The sequence below is a fragment of the Rhinopithecus roxellana genome, chromosome 5 (assembly GCF_007565055.1).
Source record: "Rhinopithecus roxellana isolate Shanxi Qingling chromosome 5, ASM756505v1, whole genome shotgun sequence".
Lineage (NCBI taxonomy): Eukaryota > Metazoa > Chordata > Mammalia > Primates > Cercopithecidae > Rhinopithecus > Rhinopithecus roxellana.
The window spans coordinates 174,090,408-174,109,405 of NC_044553.1; the positions used below are offsets into that span (position 1 = coordinate 174,090,408).

General features: G+C 43.9%; 1 protein-coding gene across 2 annotated transcripts in view; it reads left to right on the forward strand.

The window, feature by feature from the left end:
- The window catches only part of SPG21 (SPG21 abhydrolase domain containing, maspardin), a 28,193-nt gene extending 15,126 nt beyond the window's left edge, over positions 1–13,067 (forward strand). The window contains exons 4-9 of one of the 2 annotated variants that reach the window (XM_010355490.2): positions 68–148; positions 900–1,045; positions 5,899–6,007; positions 6,765–6,872; positions 10,684–10,824; positions 12,352–13,067. In XM_010355490.2, coding sequence (XP_010353792.1) covers positions 68–148; positions 900–1,045; positions 5,899–6,007; positions 6,765–6,872; positions 10,684–10,824; positions 12,352–12,468 — 702 coding nt within the window. In that variant the 3' untranslated portion in view covers positions 12,469–13,067. The remainder of the gene's footprint in view (positions 1–67; positions 149–899; positions 1,046–5,898; positions 6,008–6,764; positions 6,873–10,683; positions 10,825–12,351) is intronic. The other variant, XM_030930933.1, reaches the window with a different exon arrangement.
- Positions 13,068–18,998: the final 5,931 nt, after the last annotated feature.

Genomic DNA, 18,998 nt, shown 5'->3' on the forward strand with positions numbered 1-18,998 from the left:
TTTCAAATACATGAGTTGCATTTTTACTTTTATGATTTTTAAAATAAAATTATTGTTATTATTTCAGTTGCAGTATCCAGTTTATTGGGACCATCTTGAGTTCTGTGATGGATTCAGAAAACTTTTAGACCATTTACAATTGGATAAAGTGAGTACCCTGAAACTAATTACATACATACAATTTTTTTTTATTTTTTGAGATGAAGTCTCACTCTGTCACCCAGGCTGGAGTGCAGTGGCATGATCTCAGCTCACTGCAACCTCCGCCTCTTGGGTTCAAGTGATTCTCCTGCCTCAACCTCCAAAGTAGCTGGGATTACAGGCATGTGCCACCATGCCTGACTAATTTTTGTATTTTTAGTAAAGATGGGGTTTCGCCATGTTGGCCAGACTACTCTCAAACTGCTGACCGCAAGTGATCCGCCCACCCCAGCCTCCCGAAGTGCTGGGATTACAGGTGTGAGCCACTGCGCCCAGCCCTCTTTTGTTTTTTAATAATAGCTTTATTGCAACATAATTCATATACCATATATTTACCCTTTTAAGTATACAGTTCCATGTTTTTAACTAACCTCGTGATCCACCTGCCTCGGCCTCCCATAGTGCTGGGATTACAGGCATGAGCCACTGCGCCTGGCCTGGTTTTGTTTTCTAATGCAATCTGTGAATGATATTTTTAAAAATTATATAACTTGGATGCAGAGTTGTATTATCTTGATGGACTGTGTAAATTGCATTTAAATACAATATTTTCTAAATTTCTAGCTGCTGTAAATATTTTAGTCTATTGGCTAGTGATAACATATTCTGTGGTTAGTGATAATTGAAGCAACTTTTTAATACTCATGTTTAAGATTGATCAGTATTTTAGGATCTGCCTCATATTTGTTTATAATTAGGTTCATCTTTTTGGCGCTTCTTTGGGAGGCTTTTTGGCCCAGAAATTTGCTGAATACACTCACAAATCTCCTAGAGTCCATTCCCTAATCCTCTGCAATTCCTTCAGTGACACCTCTATCTTCAACCAAACTTGGACTGCAAACAGGTAAGAACAAAATTATTATTTCTGTTCAGTGAAATTTTGAAAATGTTGGCTTTTGAGTGTTTGGTATATTAGGAAGGGAAGGCTTATATCTACTTCTATATTCTGCAACTTCCTTGCCTTTTTTTTTTTTTTGGATACAGAATCTTGCTCTGTCACCCAGCCTAAAGTGCAGTGGTGCAACCACAGCTCACTGCAGCCTTTATTTCCCAGGCTTAAGCGATCCTCCTACCTCAGCCTCGCAAATAGCTGGAACTACAGGCAGGCATGCGTGGTACCACACCTGGTTCATTTCTGTATTTTTTTGTAGAGATGGGATTTTGCCATGTTGCCCCATGCTGGTCTCTAACTCCAGAGCTCAAGCAATCTGCCCACCTTGGCCTCCCAAAGTTCTGGGATTACAGGCATGAGTCACTGTGCCCTGCTGTTTCTTGACTTTTAAAATTAGAAACAATTACCTTTACAAAAGGAAAGAATTGCATAAACTCTAAATTCAGCTTTATTACCCTAAATTTTTAAATTTTGTTTAATATTCATTAATACACTTTCTCTGTTTCTATTCAGTATTTCTGTATAACTAATACCATGTTCTGTTTATCCCACTTACTATTTTGTGTAAACAGTTCCATGTTTGACTGACATAGTTTTATTAGGCATTTGACTTTTCCCAATTCTTCATCACATTCTACAGTAAATCTTTGTACAAATTACCGGGGTTTTTCCCTTACCGATTTTTTTCCTTGAGATATGTTCTCCAAATGGAAAGACTAGAGCATTTGGTCTGTCAACAGACGTTCTGCACATCATGACCCTTGATATTAGTCTGTTCTTCCAAAAGATAGAAATGGTGGAAATGAGGCCGGGTGCGGTGGCTCACACCTGTAATCCCAGCACTTTGGGAGGCTGAGGTGGCTGGATCACCTGAGATTGGGAGTTTGAGACCGGCCTGACCAACATGGAGAAACTCCGTCTCTACTAAAAATACAAAATTAGCTGGGCATGGTGGTGCATGCCTGTAATCCTAGCTACTTGGGAGGCTGAGGCAAGAGAATCACTTGAACCCGGGAGGCAGAGGTTGCCGCGAGCCGAGATCACGCCATTGCACTCCAGCCTAGGCAACAGGAGCAAAACTCCATCTCAAAAAAAAAAAAACCAAAAAAAGAAATGGTGGAAATGCTTCGGGGGCAGCCAGTGGGGTACTTGTTTCCTAGGAGCCATCCTTTCATTGATTTTATCATTTTAAGTAATTGATAGGTATCTATGATGCTATACAGCTGGCCACTGGACTTTTTTTTAAAGGCTAGAGCCTTGCCTTGCTAGCAATGAAAGAAGTATCTCTACAAATAATAATAATATTTGTATCTCTACAAATAATAATAATAATAAATTAGCCAGATACCATGGTACACAGCTGCAGTCCTAGCTACTCAGGAGGCTGAGTCAGGAGGATCGCTTGAGCCCAAGAGTTCGAGGCTGCAGTGAGCCACAATCATGCGTCTGTACTCCAGGCTGGGTGACAGACCAAGCCCTATTTCAAAAAAAAAGCCCAGTGACTAAACATATCTGTATGATCAGTGTTTTCTTTTTTTTTTTTTTTTTGAGACGGAGTCTCACTCTTGCCCGGGCTGGAGTGCAGTGGCCGGATCTCAGCTCACTGCAAGCTCCGCCTCCCGGGTTCACGCCATTCTGCCTCAGCCTCCCAAGTAGCTGGGACTACAGGCGCCCGCCACCTCGCCCAGCTAGTTTTTTGTATTTTTTAGTAGAGACGGAATTTCACCGTGTTAGCCAGGATGGTCTCCTGACCTCGTGATCCACCCGTCTCAGCCTCCCAAAGTGCTGGGATTACAGGCTTGAGCCACCGCACCCGGCAGTGTTTTCAAATAATGTATAGGGAAGTATTGTTTTCACATCTACTTAAGATTGCACTCTGATATATTTTAGTTTTTCTGATGTTACCTTAGTAGTTACTCAGCGTTCATGCAACAATTTCTTGTATACATTAGCTGCTTTACAAATCCTTCCCATCCAGATAATGCACTAAATAATGCTCATTATTTTTGGTGATTTTTATTGCTGTTCTTTTTTTTTTTTTTTTTTTTTTTTTGAGGCGGAGTCTCGCTCTGTCGCCCGGACTGGAGTGCAGTGGCCAGATCTCAGCTCACTGCAAGCTCCGCCTCCCGGGTTTACGCCATTCTCCTGCCTCAGCCTCCCGAGTAGCTGGGACTACAGGCGCCCGCCACCTCGCCCAACTAGTTTTTGTATTTTTAGTAGAGACGGGGTTTCACCGTGTTAGCCAGGATGGTCTCGATCTCCTGACCTCGTGATCCGCCCGTCTCGGCCTCCCAAAGTGCTGGGATTACACGCTTGAGCCACCGCGCCCGGCCTTTTATTGCTGTTCTAATTGTCAGACTGCCAAGACAACCCCCATTCAGTTTGTGCTCTGGCACATGAGCTGCTTTTTGTCAAGTATCTGAGTGCTTACTGTGTGCCACACGCTGAGGATACAGGAGTGCGCAAAGCCAACAGGGTCTACCCCTTACAGAGCGTACTTAGACCTCATCCCTTCAAAAGATAAGAAAGTGATGGGGCTGGGAGAGAACTTAGAAAGTTAACTGGAAGGTGACTCAGTGTTCCTTTTGAGGGAAGCTCAACTTCCAGCAAGGCTGTCCCAATGATAATAAGCATCAGAAGGTAGTTTGCACCTCATCTAAGTAATTTTCATCATAGGTTTAGAGAAATTAGTGTTTACCCTCCAAGATGGCTCTTAACAGTTGAATTTAATGGAATAAATATAAACTAAAGATCATATATAGAACTCCATAGGCCAGGCGCGGTGGCTCAAGCCTGTAATCCCAGCACTTTGGGAGGCCGAGACGGGCGGATCACGAGGTCAGGGTCAGGAGATCGAGACCATCCTGACTAACACGGCGAAACCCTGTCTCTACTAAAAATACAAAAAATTAGCCGGGCGAGGTGGCGGGCGCCTGTGGTCCCAGCTACTCAGGAGGCTGAGGCGGGAGAATGGCATGAACCCGGGAGGCGGAGGTTGCAGTGAGCTGAGATCCGGCCACTGCACTCCAGCCTGGGCGACAGAGCAAGACTCCGTCTCAAAAAAAAAAAAAAAAAAAAAAAAAGAAATCCATAAAGATCTGACCAGTCACAGTGGCTCACACCTGTAATCCCAGCACTTTGGGAGGCAGAGGTAAGAGCATTTATTGAGTCCAGGAGTTCTAGACCAGCCTGGGCAACATAGCAAGACCCTGCCTCTACAGGAAAAAAAAAAACATTTTTTTTGAGATGAGAGTCACTCTGTTGCCCAGGCTGGAGTGCAGTGGCACAATCTGACTGCAACCTCCACCCCCTAGGTTCAAGTGATTCTCCTGCCTCAGCCTCCCGAGTAGCTGGGATTATAGACGCCTGTCTAAATTAGCCCCTGGCTAATTTTTGTAGTTTTAGTAAGAGACGGGGTTTCACCATGTTGGCCAGGCTGGTTTTGAACTCCTGACCTTGTGATCCACCCACCTTGGCCCCCCAAAGTGCTGGATTACAGGCGTGAGCCACTGCGCCTGGCTCAGTAAATTTTTTTTTTTTTTTGGAGAGGGAGTCTGGCTCTGTCACCCAGGCTGGAGTGTAGTGGCACCATCTCCGCTCACTGCAAGCTCCGTCTCCCGGGCTCACGCCATTCTCCTGCCTCAGCCTCCCGAGTGGCTGGGACTATAGGCGCCTGCCACCATGCGCGACTAATTTTTGGTATTTTTAGTGGAGACAGGGTTTCACCGTGTTAGCCAGGATGACCTCCCAAAGTGCTAGGATTACAGGCGTGAGCCATACCTGGCCCCGGCTCAGTAAATTTTTTAAAATTAACCAGGCCTGGTAGTGCGAGTCTGTAGTCCCAGCTACTCGGGAGGCCAAAGTAGAAGGATCACTTAACAGGAGTTTGAGGCTACAGTGAGCTATGATCACAATACTGCACTTCAGCCTGGGCAACAGAGTGAGACCCTGTCTCTAAAAAAAATTTTTTTAATTGTTTAAATTAAAAAATAAAAAGAGGCCAGGAGTGGCTCACACCTGTGTTCCCAGCACTGTGGGAGGCTCAGGTGGGTGGATCACTTGAGGCCAGGAGTTTGCCACTAGCCTGGCCAACATTGCAAAAGCTCATCTTTACTAAAAATACAAAAGTTAGCCGGTGTGGTGGCATGCGCCTGTAGTCCCAGCTACTTGAGAGGCTGGGACATGAGAATTGCTTGAGCCTGGGAGCCAGAGGTTGCAGCCAGCTGAGATCACACCACTGCACTTCCAGCATGGGCAACTGACTGAGACTCTGTCTCAAAAAATAATAACAGTAGTAAATTGAAAAAATAAATCTATAAATATCAATTTGTCTTGAATTAGCCAAGTTGAATCTAATAGTAGCAAATTTGGGGAGTTGTAATAACTTTCAAATTGGGATTTTGAAATCTATTTTGAAATATCAATCAGTAAAAAGATAATATCAAAGGAAAGAATATTTCTCTTAATGCTCAGTTTTCCAAAGGAAATAGTTTAATCCTTGGAAATAGGGCCAATTAGAAAAAAAAAAAATCTTGGACTCATCAGAATGTCTATCTCAGTAAAGGTACTTTGAAATATCACTTATAATTATCCTAAATCCTCAAATTAAAGTTTAATTATATGAAGCCATAACTGTTTGGAAACTTGGGAAAGTGTGTATAAAAACCAAATGCTGAGCTCTTTGAAGGAGGGGATGAGGACTTTTTATTTCTAGATCCCAAGCTAATACAAAGCTTTAATGTTCGATGAATATTTGCCATGTGTAGTCTCGGAAGTTTAAATTATAAAGTCTTTGTGTTTTACAGCTTTTGGCTGATGCCCGCATTTATGCTCAAAAAAATAGTTCTTGGAAATTTTTCATCTGGCCCGGTGGACCCTATGATGGCTGATGCCATTGATTTCATGGTAGACAGGGTAAGGATCATGACATTGGGGTGGGGACACATTGTACTGGGAATTTTCACATCTACTTGGTTCCAGAAGATAGATCTGTCTCACAAGTATGTGTTAGAGGTATTTGCTAAACAGATTAATACATCTGAGCAGATATTATTGCTGGTAAGGGCTTGTCTACATTAGTGCTTCCCACCAGCTGTTTGTCAAAATCACTTAGGGGAGCTTTCAAAAATATAGATTGTAAGGCCTCACAGCAGACCATCCATCTGGAATCCCTGGGCATGGGATCTGTGAATCTATTTTTACTTCAGTCTTTTCCTTTACTCACCAGGTAAATCTGATGAACCAGGTCTGTTGGCCTGCATTTAGGAACTCCTGGACTAGATGATTTCTCAAGTCTCTTCTAGCTCTAAGATCCCTTAAAGGTTTATCTTAAAAAAAAATACCAAAAAAAACCATGTATCTGTCACCTTTGAGCAGTAGGAATTGGCTTGCTGCCCATGGGCACCTGGCTGGAGTAGGCAGTGTAAGCTGAGAGCTATAGAAGGCCAGGTTTCATTGGTTTGTATCCAGGTTTCCAGAATATAAAAATGCCACCACCTCCTGAGAAGCCCAGTTCATGGTCTCTCACCTATGTTGTGGTTCCTCACTGGTGACTTTTCTGGCCCCACCACAGATGATACCACCTTTATAAGCACAAATGTTGTCTGTGAATTTAATGTAAATGTGAAAAATAAAATTATTTCAAAAACTTTACCTGTGTTTCTTCCTGCAGCTGGAAAGTTTGGGTCAGAGTGAACTGGCTTCAAGACTTACCTTGAATTGTCAAAATTCTTATGTGGAACCTCATAAAATTCGGGACATCCCTGTAACCATTATGGATGTAAGCTTCCTTTTAAGTAAAATAGTTGCTGTGCTTTTTAAAATGTGTATATCAAGATCTCCTAAAAAACCATTTGATAACTTTCAATGTGCCTCTTCAAATGCTGCCTTGGCTTTTGTTTTTACCCTCCAGCTTTCTCAGTTCCAAAATAATCTGTTTATTGCTTATCTTGGATTTCTTTCTGGCAGGAATAACACCATTGAAATCAAAATAGGCTGATCACAGAGGCTTATGCCTGTAATCCCAGCGCTTTGGGAGCCTGAGGCAGGAGGATTGCTTGAGTCCAAGAGTTCAGGACCAGCCTGGGCAACATAGCGAGACCCTGTCTTCTGTTTACTAGAAAAGATAAAAATAAAAATGAATCAAAATAAATTTAAACAAGGGAGTCTACCCATTTGATGTATTTTTGCTGTTCTCATCAATAGATACTGCACCTTAGCCATTACATATATGGGCAGCAAAGAGAAGGTGCTTCACAAGAGTAGAGAATCAAGAATTCCATAGTCTAATTACCACAAAAGCTTGCTTATTTTTTCATTGTGGTAAAAAAATATATGTTAAAAATATGCCATTTTAACCATTTTTAAGTGCATAGTTGAGTGGCATTAAGTATATTCACAGTTCTGCAACCATCACCATTTTCACAACATTTTCATCATTCCAAGAAGAAATTCCACACCCATTAAACAATAACTCCTGTGCCCTTTTTTCCCCCGGCCTCTAATAAGCAACAGTCTATTTTCTGTCTGTAAAAATTTGCCTATTCTAGGAACCTCATATAAGTGGAATCCTACAATATTTATCCTTTTGTGCGGCTATTTCACTTAGCATAATGTTTCACAAGACTTATCTTGAAATGTTATACTTGTGTCAGAATGTCATTTCTTTCTTTCTTTCTTTTTTTTTTTGAAACCGTCTCACTCTGTTCTTCAGGCTGGAGTACAGTGGCACAATCTCAGCTGACTGCAACCTCTGCCTCCCAGGCCCAAACAATCCTCCCTCCTCAGCCTCCTGAGCAGCTTGGACCACAGGTGCACACCCACTACATCTGGCTAATTTTTTGTAGAGATGGGGTTTCACCATGTTGCCCATGCTGGACTCAAACTCTGAGACTCAAACTATCTGCCTGCCTGGGCCTCCCAAAATGCTATTACAGGCGTGAGCCACCACGCCCAGCCTGTCATTTCTTTTTAAAGCTGAATAATATCCACCAATAAAACCAATGTTGGTTTATACCACGTTTTGTTTATTCATTCGTCCGTCAGCGGACACTTGGGTTGTGTTCAGCTTTTGGCAATTGTGAATAATGCTTCTATGAACATTGGTATAAAAGTATATGTTTGGGCCAGGCGCGGTGGCTCAAGCCTGTAATCCCAGCACTTTGGGAGGCCGAGACGGGCGGATCACGAGGTCAGGAGATCGAGACCATCCTGGCTAACACGGTGAAACCTCGTTTCTACTAAAAAATACAAAAAACTAGCCGGGCGAGGTGGTGGGCGTCTGTAGTCCTAGCTACTCCAGGAGGCTGAGACAGGAGAATGGCGTGAACCCGGGAGGCGGAGCTTGCAGTGAGCCGAGATCGCACCACTGCACTCCAGCCTGGGCGACAGAGCGAGACTCCGTCTCAAAAAAAAAAAAAAAAAAGTATATGTTTGGGCAGGGCACAGTGGCTCATGCCTTTGCCTATAATCCCAGCACTGTGGGAGGCTGACTCAGGAGGATTGCTTGAGCCCAGGAATTCGAGACCCGTCTGGGCAATATAGGAGACCCTGTCTGTACTACTAATAAAAAAAATTAGCCGGACATGGTGCCACAGCCCTGTGATCCCAGCTACTTGGGAGCTGAGGTGGGAGGATCACCTGAGCCTGGAGTGAGCCATGATCATGCCACTGTGCTCTAGCCTGGGCAACAGAGTGAAACCCTGTCAAAAAATGTATATATATTTGAGTTCCTGCTTTTAATTCTTTTTTATTTATTTTAAAATTATTTTTTAAAAATAATTTTTTGTTTTTTATTTTTGTATGTACATAGTAGATGTATCCTACTTTTAATTCTTTTGGACATATTGTTTGAAGTAGAATTGCACTTTTTGAAGAACCGCCATACTGTCTTCCACAGTGGCTGTACCATTTCATGTTCCCACCAACAATGCACAAAGGTGCCAGTTTCTCTATATCCTGGACATTTATTTCTGGTTTTTTGGTTGGTACTCATCCTAATGGATGTGAATTGGTATCTCACTTTGGTTTCAACTTACTTAAAAAAAAAATTATGAATATTTTGCCTTATAAATGGATTTGTTCCTAAATTCAAATACTATGGTTTTTGTTTTTTTTGTTTTTGAGACGAAGTCTCGCTCAGTTGCCCAGGCTGGAGTGCAGTGGCGCAATCTCAGCTCACTGCAAGCTCCGCCTCCCGGGTTCATGCCATTCTCCTGCTTCAGCCTCCCAAGTAGCTGGGACTACAGGCACCTGCCACCACGTCCAGCTAATTTTTTGTATTTTTAGTAGAGACGGGTTTTCACCAAGTTAGCCAGGATAGTCTCGATCTCCTGACCTCATGATCTGCCCACCTCAGCCTCCCAAACTGCTGGGATTACAGGCATGAGCCACTGTACCCAGCCAAATATGGTATTTTTAATAATGGGTTTTTGTTGGGAAATTATCCATTATTAGAGTGTAAACAACTTCTTATCCTCTGCCATAATCGCTGCATTCTAACATTTACCGTAACATAGAACAAGCTTTTCAATGGTCCTCACAGGACATTTGCTCTGCCTGCTCTTCTTTCAAAGCTGTGCTCACCCCCTGGGTTCATGGTCACTGAAAACAGCCTATAAGTTTTAGTTGGAGATGCACTTAAACATACAGATTTAGTATGGTATATTTAGTATACAATATTTTTTGCTTCTTTTACTTTTTGAAAATTTTGTTGCATGTAAAAACATAAATGTGTATGGGTATTGAAAGATGTCTAGAATCATATGCTGCAAACTGGCTTCCCCGAGAAAGAGTAGCTTGTCCTCTTTACATTTTTTTGGAATTTTTTTCACTGAGCCTAAATGACTTAGGTTATTGCTTTAAGTTAATAATAAAAATAAAAAGTTCTTTGGGGGCCTTATGATGTTTTTGAAATTTATTGGCATTTGCAATGATTGTTCTCTATTGTTCTGTTAATCTACTTAGCTATATTTGAGGAAAAAGGAAATTCATGGTAGAATTTCCCCTCACCCTAGCCGAGCCTGGTGACTCACACTTGTAATCCCAGCACTTTGGGAGGCTGAGGCGGGCGATCACCTGAGGTCAGGAGTTCGAGACCAGCCTGGCCAACATGGTGAAACCCCGTCTCTACTAAAAATACAAAAATTAGCCAGGTATGGTGGCACATGCCTGTAATCCCAGCTACTCAGGAGGCTGAGGCAGGAAAATCGCTTGAACCCAGGAGGTGGAGGTTGCAGTGAGTCAAGATGGTACCACTGTACTCCAGCCTGGGCAACAGAGCAAGACTCCATCTCAAAAAAAAAAAAAAAAAAAAAAAGAACTTCCCCCCACCAAAAGAATGCAGGAGATGCTCTGCAGCAAAATCTGTAGCTATTGTCTTAGGTTGGACTTAGAAGTCACCAGGGATCAGCAGTGGAGGTAGTTCAGGCTGCTAGGGGTTCAGAATTGTCTCTTCATATGAAAGGAATACTTAGGGTAGCATTTCCATAATGTGAAAAGAACATATTAAAACACCAGTTGATTACAGCTTTGTGTATGTGTGTGTGTGTTTTACCTTTCCTATGGTGCTGAAGCTTTGTGTTTTTTTAAAGGTGTTTGATCAGAGTGCACTTTCAACTGAAGCTAAAGAAGAAATGTACAAGCTGTATCCTAATGCCCGAAGAGCTCACCTGAAAACAGGAGGCAATTTCCCATACCTGTGCAGAAGTGCAGAGGTGAATCTTTATGTACAGGTAAGGCCTAGCTTGAAACCCAGAGCACTCTGAGCCCAACATACGTTTGCAACATAAAGCCTTTTTTTAAATGGACTAGTAAGGGAATCAGGGAACTACAGAATTCCTTGTAGGAATGAGGCATTGACTTGATAAAAGTGGTTTACATTTATAATTTGTAGGAGAATGTGAACAGGTGTATTAGAGATCCCTTTTCTAAGGACAGCAGGACTGCATTCACACACTGAGGTTACCATTTGTATGATGTGACCTTGCCCTCTGGACATAGTGAATTCCGTCAGAGCAAGACACCCGACCTAAATGGGGTCAATCTGAGTCCTGTGAAGTGACTTCTTGATCTAATTTTAATGCACTAAAAGAAAACCCTGCCAAGCGCAGTGGCTCATGCCTGTAATCTCAGCATTTTGGGAGGCTGAGGTGGGCAGATGACAAGGTCAGGAGTTCAAGACCAGACTGGCTAATATAGTGAAACCCTGTCTCTACTAAAAATACAAAAAAATTAGCTGGACATGGTGGCGTGCACCTGTAGTCCCAGCTACTCAGGAGGCTGAGGCAGAAGAATCTCTTGAACCCTGGAGGCAGAGGTTATAGTGAGCTGCGATGACGCCATTACATTCCAGCCCAGGCAACAGAACAAGACTCCATCTCAAAAAAAAAAAAAAAAAGAAAAGAAAGCCCTAACAAACACCATTCATACTCTAACTAAATGGATAATAGAATAGCAGTGAAGGGTGAGTGCCCTGGCAATTTGGCAAGAAGAATCAAGAGCCTTAAAAAACCAGTCATATTCCTTGATCCTGTCACCCCTTATAGAAGACAGGGTCCTAAAGACAGGATCCTAAACAGGAAAACTTGATGCCTGCAGATATTCATCATAGCAGCACTAGTCACAGTAGCAGAAGATTGGAAGGACCTAACTCAGCAGAAGAAGGGAAGGGTAAACATCTCATGAGCATGCACCGTCTAAGATGTCTCAGGAGACTCTGCAGGGACTCAGGGAGACTGCTCAGGGAGCGAGGAACAAAGATCTCAAATGTGGTTTCAAAAAATTCTTTGACTTTTCTCTATTTAGTATGTATTAGTCTGTAAATTTTAGAAGTATAAGACATTTGTCTACTATGGTGATGTTTTCCTACCAAACTTTTTATAGAGGGCAGTATACATTTTACTCTGTAATGCAGCCATTTAAAATAATGATTCTGGCAGGGTACAGTGGGCTCACACCTGTAATCCCATCTCTTTGGGAGGCCGAGACAGTTGGATCACCTGAGGTCAGGAGTTCGAAACCAGCCTGGCCAACATGGTGAAACCCTATCTCTACTAAAAATACAAAAATTAGCTGCGCGTGGTGACAGGCACCTGTAATCCCAGCTGCTCAGGAGGCTGAGGCAGGAGAATTGGGTGAACCCGGGTGGCAGAGGTTGGAGTGAGCAAGATAGCACCACTGCACTCCAGTCTGGGCGACAAGAGTGACACTCCAGCTCAAAAAATAAAATAAAATAAAATCATGATTCTGCATTTCAACAGATACATTTGCTACAATTCCATGGAACCAAATATGCGGCCATTGACCCATCAATGGTCAGTGCCGAGGAGCTCGAGGTACAGAAAGGCAGCCTCGGCATCAACCAGGAGGAGCAGTAGTGTGTGTCTCGCTGTCAATGATGATTTGACCCGGTGTGTTCTCATATAGTCAGTGGCGTCAGCGCCCGGCAGCCGGCCTTTTCCTTCAGGTTCGTCAGACTCACCGGTTCTCACTGTGTCTGGGAAGTAGGACTGATGGTCATCTTCGTGACAGGCAGCAGCTCCACTAAGCCTAAGCAACTGTTCCCTCTTCGGTTTTCTTAGCTTTTGAATTTGAAGAAGTACTTTCAAAGACTCCCATTTTAAGAACCGTGCAAATTTTGCTACCAAAAGTCTTCACCACTGTGTTCTTAAGTGAATGTTAATTTCTGAGGTTTGGGACTTTGTGGTGTTTTTTCCTTCTTTTCTTTTCCATTCTTCTTTCTTTCTTTTTACGTTGTTTGCTGTAAGTGCTGCACATCCAGATTGCATATCAGGACATTGGTTATTTTATGCTTTCTTGGATATAACCATGATCAGAGTGCCATGGCCACTACCCCACTGTTTGCTCTCCTGCAAATCAACTGCTTTTAATTTACACTTAAGCAAATTGTTTTGAGTGTTAGCTACTGCCTTTCTAGATATTACAGTCATTTGGAATAAAAATTCAGTTTCACTGAGTCGCTGTTGTGATTATTGTTGCCGCCCAACTGGGCTACACAGGCCTAGGACTTTCTGAGAAGTAGGTCATGGTTGCCAATTCTGTGTGACTTTGGGTAAGTTACTTAATCTCCCAGAAGTACAGTTTGCACATCATAAAATAACCCTAAGCTATCGTTTATTGATCTGCTGCTGTGTGCCAGGTACTTTTCTTATCTTCATTCTTTCCCCTGAGTGGAAATGTTTAAACCCACATAAAGTAGAAAAAATGGCATAATAAATGATGTCCCCATCACCCAGCTTCAAAAATTATCAACTCTCAGTCTTGCTCATCTCTTTTTTTTTTTTGGAGACAGAGTTTCGCTCTTGTTGCCTAGGCTGGAGTGCAATGGCGTGATCTCAGCTCACTGCAACCTCTGCCTCCTGAGTTCAAGCAATTCTCCTGCCTCAGCCTCCCGAGTAGCTGGGATTACAGGCATGCACCACCACCCCAGCTAATTTTGTATTTTCAGTAGAGTCGGGGTTTCTACATGTTGGTCAGGCTGGTCTCGAACTCCCGACCTCAGGTGATCTGCCCACCGCAGCCTCCCAAAGTGCTGGAATTACAGGCGTGAGCCACCGTGCCCAGCCTTGTTCATCTTTTAACCTACCTGCATCTCTTCCACACATGTTCCTATCACTAAATTATGTTAAAGCCATTTCTGGTGCTGTATCATTTCATCTGTAAGTATTTCTATGTGTACCTTTAAAATACAGCCTTAATATCATTATCACACTTAAAAATTTACCAATAATTCCTTCACTGGATTGTCTAATAATCCAGTGAATGTTCTCACTCACAATTATTCCATAAATTTTTTTTAGGTGACTTGTTCTAATCGGGTTTCATATAAAGTCTACACTTTGTATTTGATTGAAGTGTCTCTTAGATTCCTTTTGAACTGGAAGCTCCTCCTCCCTCTATTTTTTTCTTGCCATATATTCAGTGAAGAAGGAGGTTCATTTGCCCTGTAGTTACCCCACAGTCCAGATTTTCCAGCTGCAGCCTCATGGTGTCCTTCCACTTGTTTCTCTGTCCCTGGTATTTCCTGTAAACTGGTAGTTACATCGAGAGGCTTGATCAGGTCAAGCTCGATCTTTTTAGCAAGAACACTGCATAGGTGGGGCTGTGTGTTTCTCTTGCCTCATCTCAGGAGGCACATCACATCTGGTTATGTCTAAGTTGTTATGATTGCTGGGTGTGTTCAGGCATCATCAACATGATCCAGTCCTGAGAAAGTCTCCTGCTGGCTTAGCTGCCTCTGCTGACCATTGCACAGATGCATCATTCCATTAGGGGTTGCAGAACAGTAATAATACTAATTTTTATCTTTCCTTCTGCATTTATTAACTGGAAATTACCAATTTAAAAAAACCAAAAACTTGCCCTCATCAACTGCTTGGTTTCGCGGAGGTACAATTTAGACAGAAAAATAAGCATCATCATCTTCTTTCCCTTTATGTGCCAGGTTTTGGAATATTGGGTTGGCCATACCCTCTTAGACTTCATCCCCAGTACAGCCCTGATTATCCTGACTTTACAGGTGAGGACCTGGAGACTGGGAGAGGTCAAGAGACTTGCTCAGGGTCAGGCAGTAAGGGGTGGAGCTGGGATGCCAACTTGAGTCTGACCATCCCTAAAACCAGTGATCTTTCCACAAAGGGGCCACAGTGTCTTCTCTATCTGTGGCTTGACAACAGTCGTGAGTTATGGAAACACTTGGTAAACCATAAGGGCGAAGCTTGACATTTTAACTAGTAGCATCTGAGGCTACTACAGCCGTCTGTCAGCTTTACTCCTCAGCTCTGCACCCTGATGACTGCAAGTTGTCATTGCCAGCCCTGATCAATTTTGGGTACTGGTCTTGAATGCGTACTCAGGCCTATCAGGCCAGCCTTTGACAGGCATCCCAGGATTCGACAGACTACCAGGCAAAAGCTGGTAGTCTAGCCCTATTATCTTAAGTCCTGGCATCACTGTTCCTTGAAATCCCCAGTTAGAAACGCAGCCATCTTGGACCCTGTACCCCCACTCACTCCTCCACCCCCATGTCTCAGGCTGAAGCAGATGTGGAGATGAAATTTGGGGTGCAAGATGTTTATTAAGGATCAACATCTGTGGCCTGGTGTGGTGGCTCACACCTGTAATCCCAGCACTTTGGGAGACCAAGGAGGGTGGATCACCTGAGGTCGGGAGTTCAAGACCAGCCAGGCCAACATAGAAAAACCCAGTCTCTACTAAAAATACAAAAAAAATTGCCAGACCTGGCGTCATGTGCCTGTAACCCCAGTTACTCTGGAGGCTGAAGTAGGAGAATCACTTGAACCAGAGAGGCGGAGGTTACAGTGAGCTGAGATAGTGCCACTGCACTCCAGCCTAAGCAGTAGAGTGAGACTTAATCTTCAAAACAAAACAAAAAAAATCTGTGAAAGGAAGATGGATTGGGCAGACAGCAAAATTGAACTGTGATGCAGGCCTGATCAAGTACCCACCAACTCGGTAGGACACACAGGAGCTTGAAGTGCCCACTGGAATATTTTCATGGAGGACTAAAATGGCTGGGTCTCTATGCTCAGTTCCCAGAGGCAGCTGCCCTGGGGAAGGTAGGGCGTTCGGTGGGGCAGCTCTCTGCAGCTGAGGCAGACCCTGAAGGATTGACAGCTGGAGGACGTCTGCCCGGTGCACTCCCGCAGCTGGATGGAAAGGCCTTCCTGGAAGAAGGGAGTCCAGGCAGTGCATTTCCACATCTACTATACCCACATCCCCTGACTCTCAGAGATCTAGCAACTTGCCTCCAGACTTGAGCATTCCTCACTACAGGCCAGGCTTTGGCATCTCTTGCCCAGACTACTGCAGTCCTTACTGGCTCCACCAGCCATCTCCTCCTACCCCCACCCAGCTTCTGTGTGGTCCACATGCAGGTCTGATCTTGTCACTTGCCAGTGCATGAACACTAAGGACCTCTGTTGTGGAAATCAGACCACAGTTTCAGAAACTCTGAAGTAGGGCTGTAACCATTTACTGAAGCTCTGCACACAGGAAGAGATGAGGGGAGCAACCTCCACTAAGAGCCAGGGACTCCACCTCAGTTCTTAACCTGTGCATTTTATGGGTTCATTTTGATACATGATGTGATCCAGGGCCTGCACCCACTTCTAGAAGTTACCTTGGGATCCACAGGAGCTAGGCTTCGCACTTTAAGTATATAAACCTGCTTACTATATGTGAATAGTTTTTTTTTTTTTTTTTTTGAGATGGAGTCTGGCTCTGTCACCCAGGCTGGAGTGCAGTGGCCGGATCTCAGCTCACTGCAAGCTCCGCCTCCTGGGCTTACGCCATTCTCCTGCCTCAGCCTCCCAAGTAGCTGGGACTACAGGCGCCCGCCACCTCGCCCAGCTTGTTTTTTGTATTTTTTAGTACAGACGGGGTTTCACCATGTTAGCCAGGATGGTCTCGATCTCCTGACCTCGTGATCTGCCCGTCTCGGCCTCCCAAAGTGCTGGGATTACAGGCTTGAGCCACCGCGCCCGGCCGTGAATAGTTTTAAGTACAGTATATAGCTTGAAAAGGGGCCAGGCGCAGTGGCTCACGCCTATAATCCCAGTGCTTCGGAAGGCCGAGGTGGGCAGATCATGTGGTCAGGAGATCGAGACCATCCTGGCTAACATGGTGAAACCCCATCTCTACTAAAAATACAAAAAAAATTAGCTGGGCATGGTGGCCCGTGCCTATAATACCAGCTACTTGGTGGCAGGCTGAGGCAGGAGAATCGCTTGAACCCGGGAATCGGAGCTTGCAGTGAGCCAAGGTTGCGCCAGTGTACTCCAGCCTGGTGACAGAGCAAGACTCTGTCTCAAAAAAAAAAAAAAAGGAAAAGGGAGGAGAGTAACTGTAAGTAAATACACATTGGAAAAGTGATTTAAATATACATTTTAGAAACAAGGAGAGTCACAATTAGCAAGGTAAAGTAGATTCTGAAAGGACAAGCAGATGTATGTTTCCAAAGGTGGAGTCTATTCTGTTCAGTTTCTACTTTATGAGACATCTAATTTTTGGGACAGGGAACAATTTCCAATGCATCTGCACCCCTCCCCCTCCCACCCCTCGGGTCACAGCTCCCCCTCCTTCCACGCATCCTGTGCTGCAGCCCCGCCCCGCCCCAAGTGGGGGGGGTCCCTCTCCACACCTGTGGGCCATTTCTCAGGCTGTGCTCTTGGCTTGGACTGCCCTTTCCCCACTTCTGTCTCCTCTGTGAGCTTCTTCATCCCCTTCCTTTCGTCCTTCCTCCAGGAAGAAGTCCCGTGGTTGTTTGCACCCATCCATTACAGCAGGGACTGCTCCCTATTTCAGTTATTGGTGTGCAAGCCCTTCTCCCCCACTAGACCATAAGCTTGGGGAAAAGGAGGGAACTGTGGGCTCTCATCTCTGCACCCACTCCTGGCAGACCACCTGGCACAAAATCCACTCAGAAAGTATTCACTGGCAGTGAGTTGAGCCATTGTGCTTACATAGCACCAATCTGTGACAGCTTGTCTGACCTGGAATTTCGACCTGTATTTCCTGAAGAAAAGAAATGAGTACTGGATTTGAGAGATATATTTCAACATTTCAATTTTATTGTATTTAAGAACTTTTTTGTCTCAGAAAAAAATTACAAAATTCATTGTATAAAATTCATCCAGAGAAATGATTTCAGTCCTGTGTGGTACAAAATACCTTTCCCAAATGGAATAGATGATTTAATTTAAAGCCTCTGTTTTCCTTTTATAACTTTTAGTTTTTTCACAGACTTTCTATTTTAGAACAGTTTTAGGTTTAGAGAAAAATTGAGCAGATAGCACAGAGAGCTCCCATGTACTCTTCACCACACATGGTTTCCCCACTTATTAACGTCTGGCATCAGTGTGCCACATTTGATACAACTGATGAACCCATATTGACACGTTACTATTAACTCAAGTCCATAGCTCATATGAGAGCTCACGCTTTGTGCTGTACATGCTATGGGTTTTGACCAATGCCCAGTGTCATGTATCCACCATCACAGTGTCATACAGAACAGTTACACTGCCCTTCCATCCCCTGTGCCACCTCCTCATCCCTCCCTCTCACTGCCCCTGCAGCTCCTGGCAATCACTGATCATCTTTTTACTGTCTTTGTAGTTTTGCCTGTTCCAGAATGTCATATCCTTTCAGTTTTCAGTAAGTAACCCTCTCACACATTTCAAAAGGTAAAACAGTACAGAAAGGTACCGCTGAGAATTCTTTCTCCCACCCTGTCCCAGTCCCACTGTTCCCCATTAACCTACTACCCCAGGGAAACCACTTGATTAGTTTCTTAGCCTTTGTCTAGCTTTTATTTATGCAAATATGTCTTCTAATTTCCTTTCTTTTTTACACAATTAACAGCATACTATTAGTAGTATACTATATGCACTAATCTGTATCTTGTTTCTTTTCAAATTATAATTATTCTTTTAAAAAAATGCTTCACTGAGAGCAGGGAAGCCACCTTAGTTTTCCAAAAGTCACACAATACATGGTAGTATCAAAGAAATATCTGCTGAGAGGCCGGGCGCGGTGGCTCACGCCTGTAATCCCAGCACTTTGGGAGGCCGAGACGGGCGGATCACGAAGTCAGGAGATAGAGACCATCCTGGCTAACATGGTGAAACCCCGTCTCTACTAAAAAATACAAAAAACTAGCCCGGAGAGGTGGCGTGCGCTTGTAGTCCCAGCTACTCGGGAGGCTGAGGCAGGAGAATGGCGTAAACCCGGGAGGCGGAGCTTGCAGTGAGCTGAGATCCGGCCATTGCACTCCAGCCCAGGCGACAGAGCAAGACTCCGTCTCAAAAAAAAAAAAAAAAAACTAAAATTTGCTGGGTGTGATGGCACGCGCCTGTAATCCCAG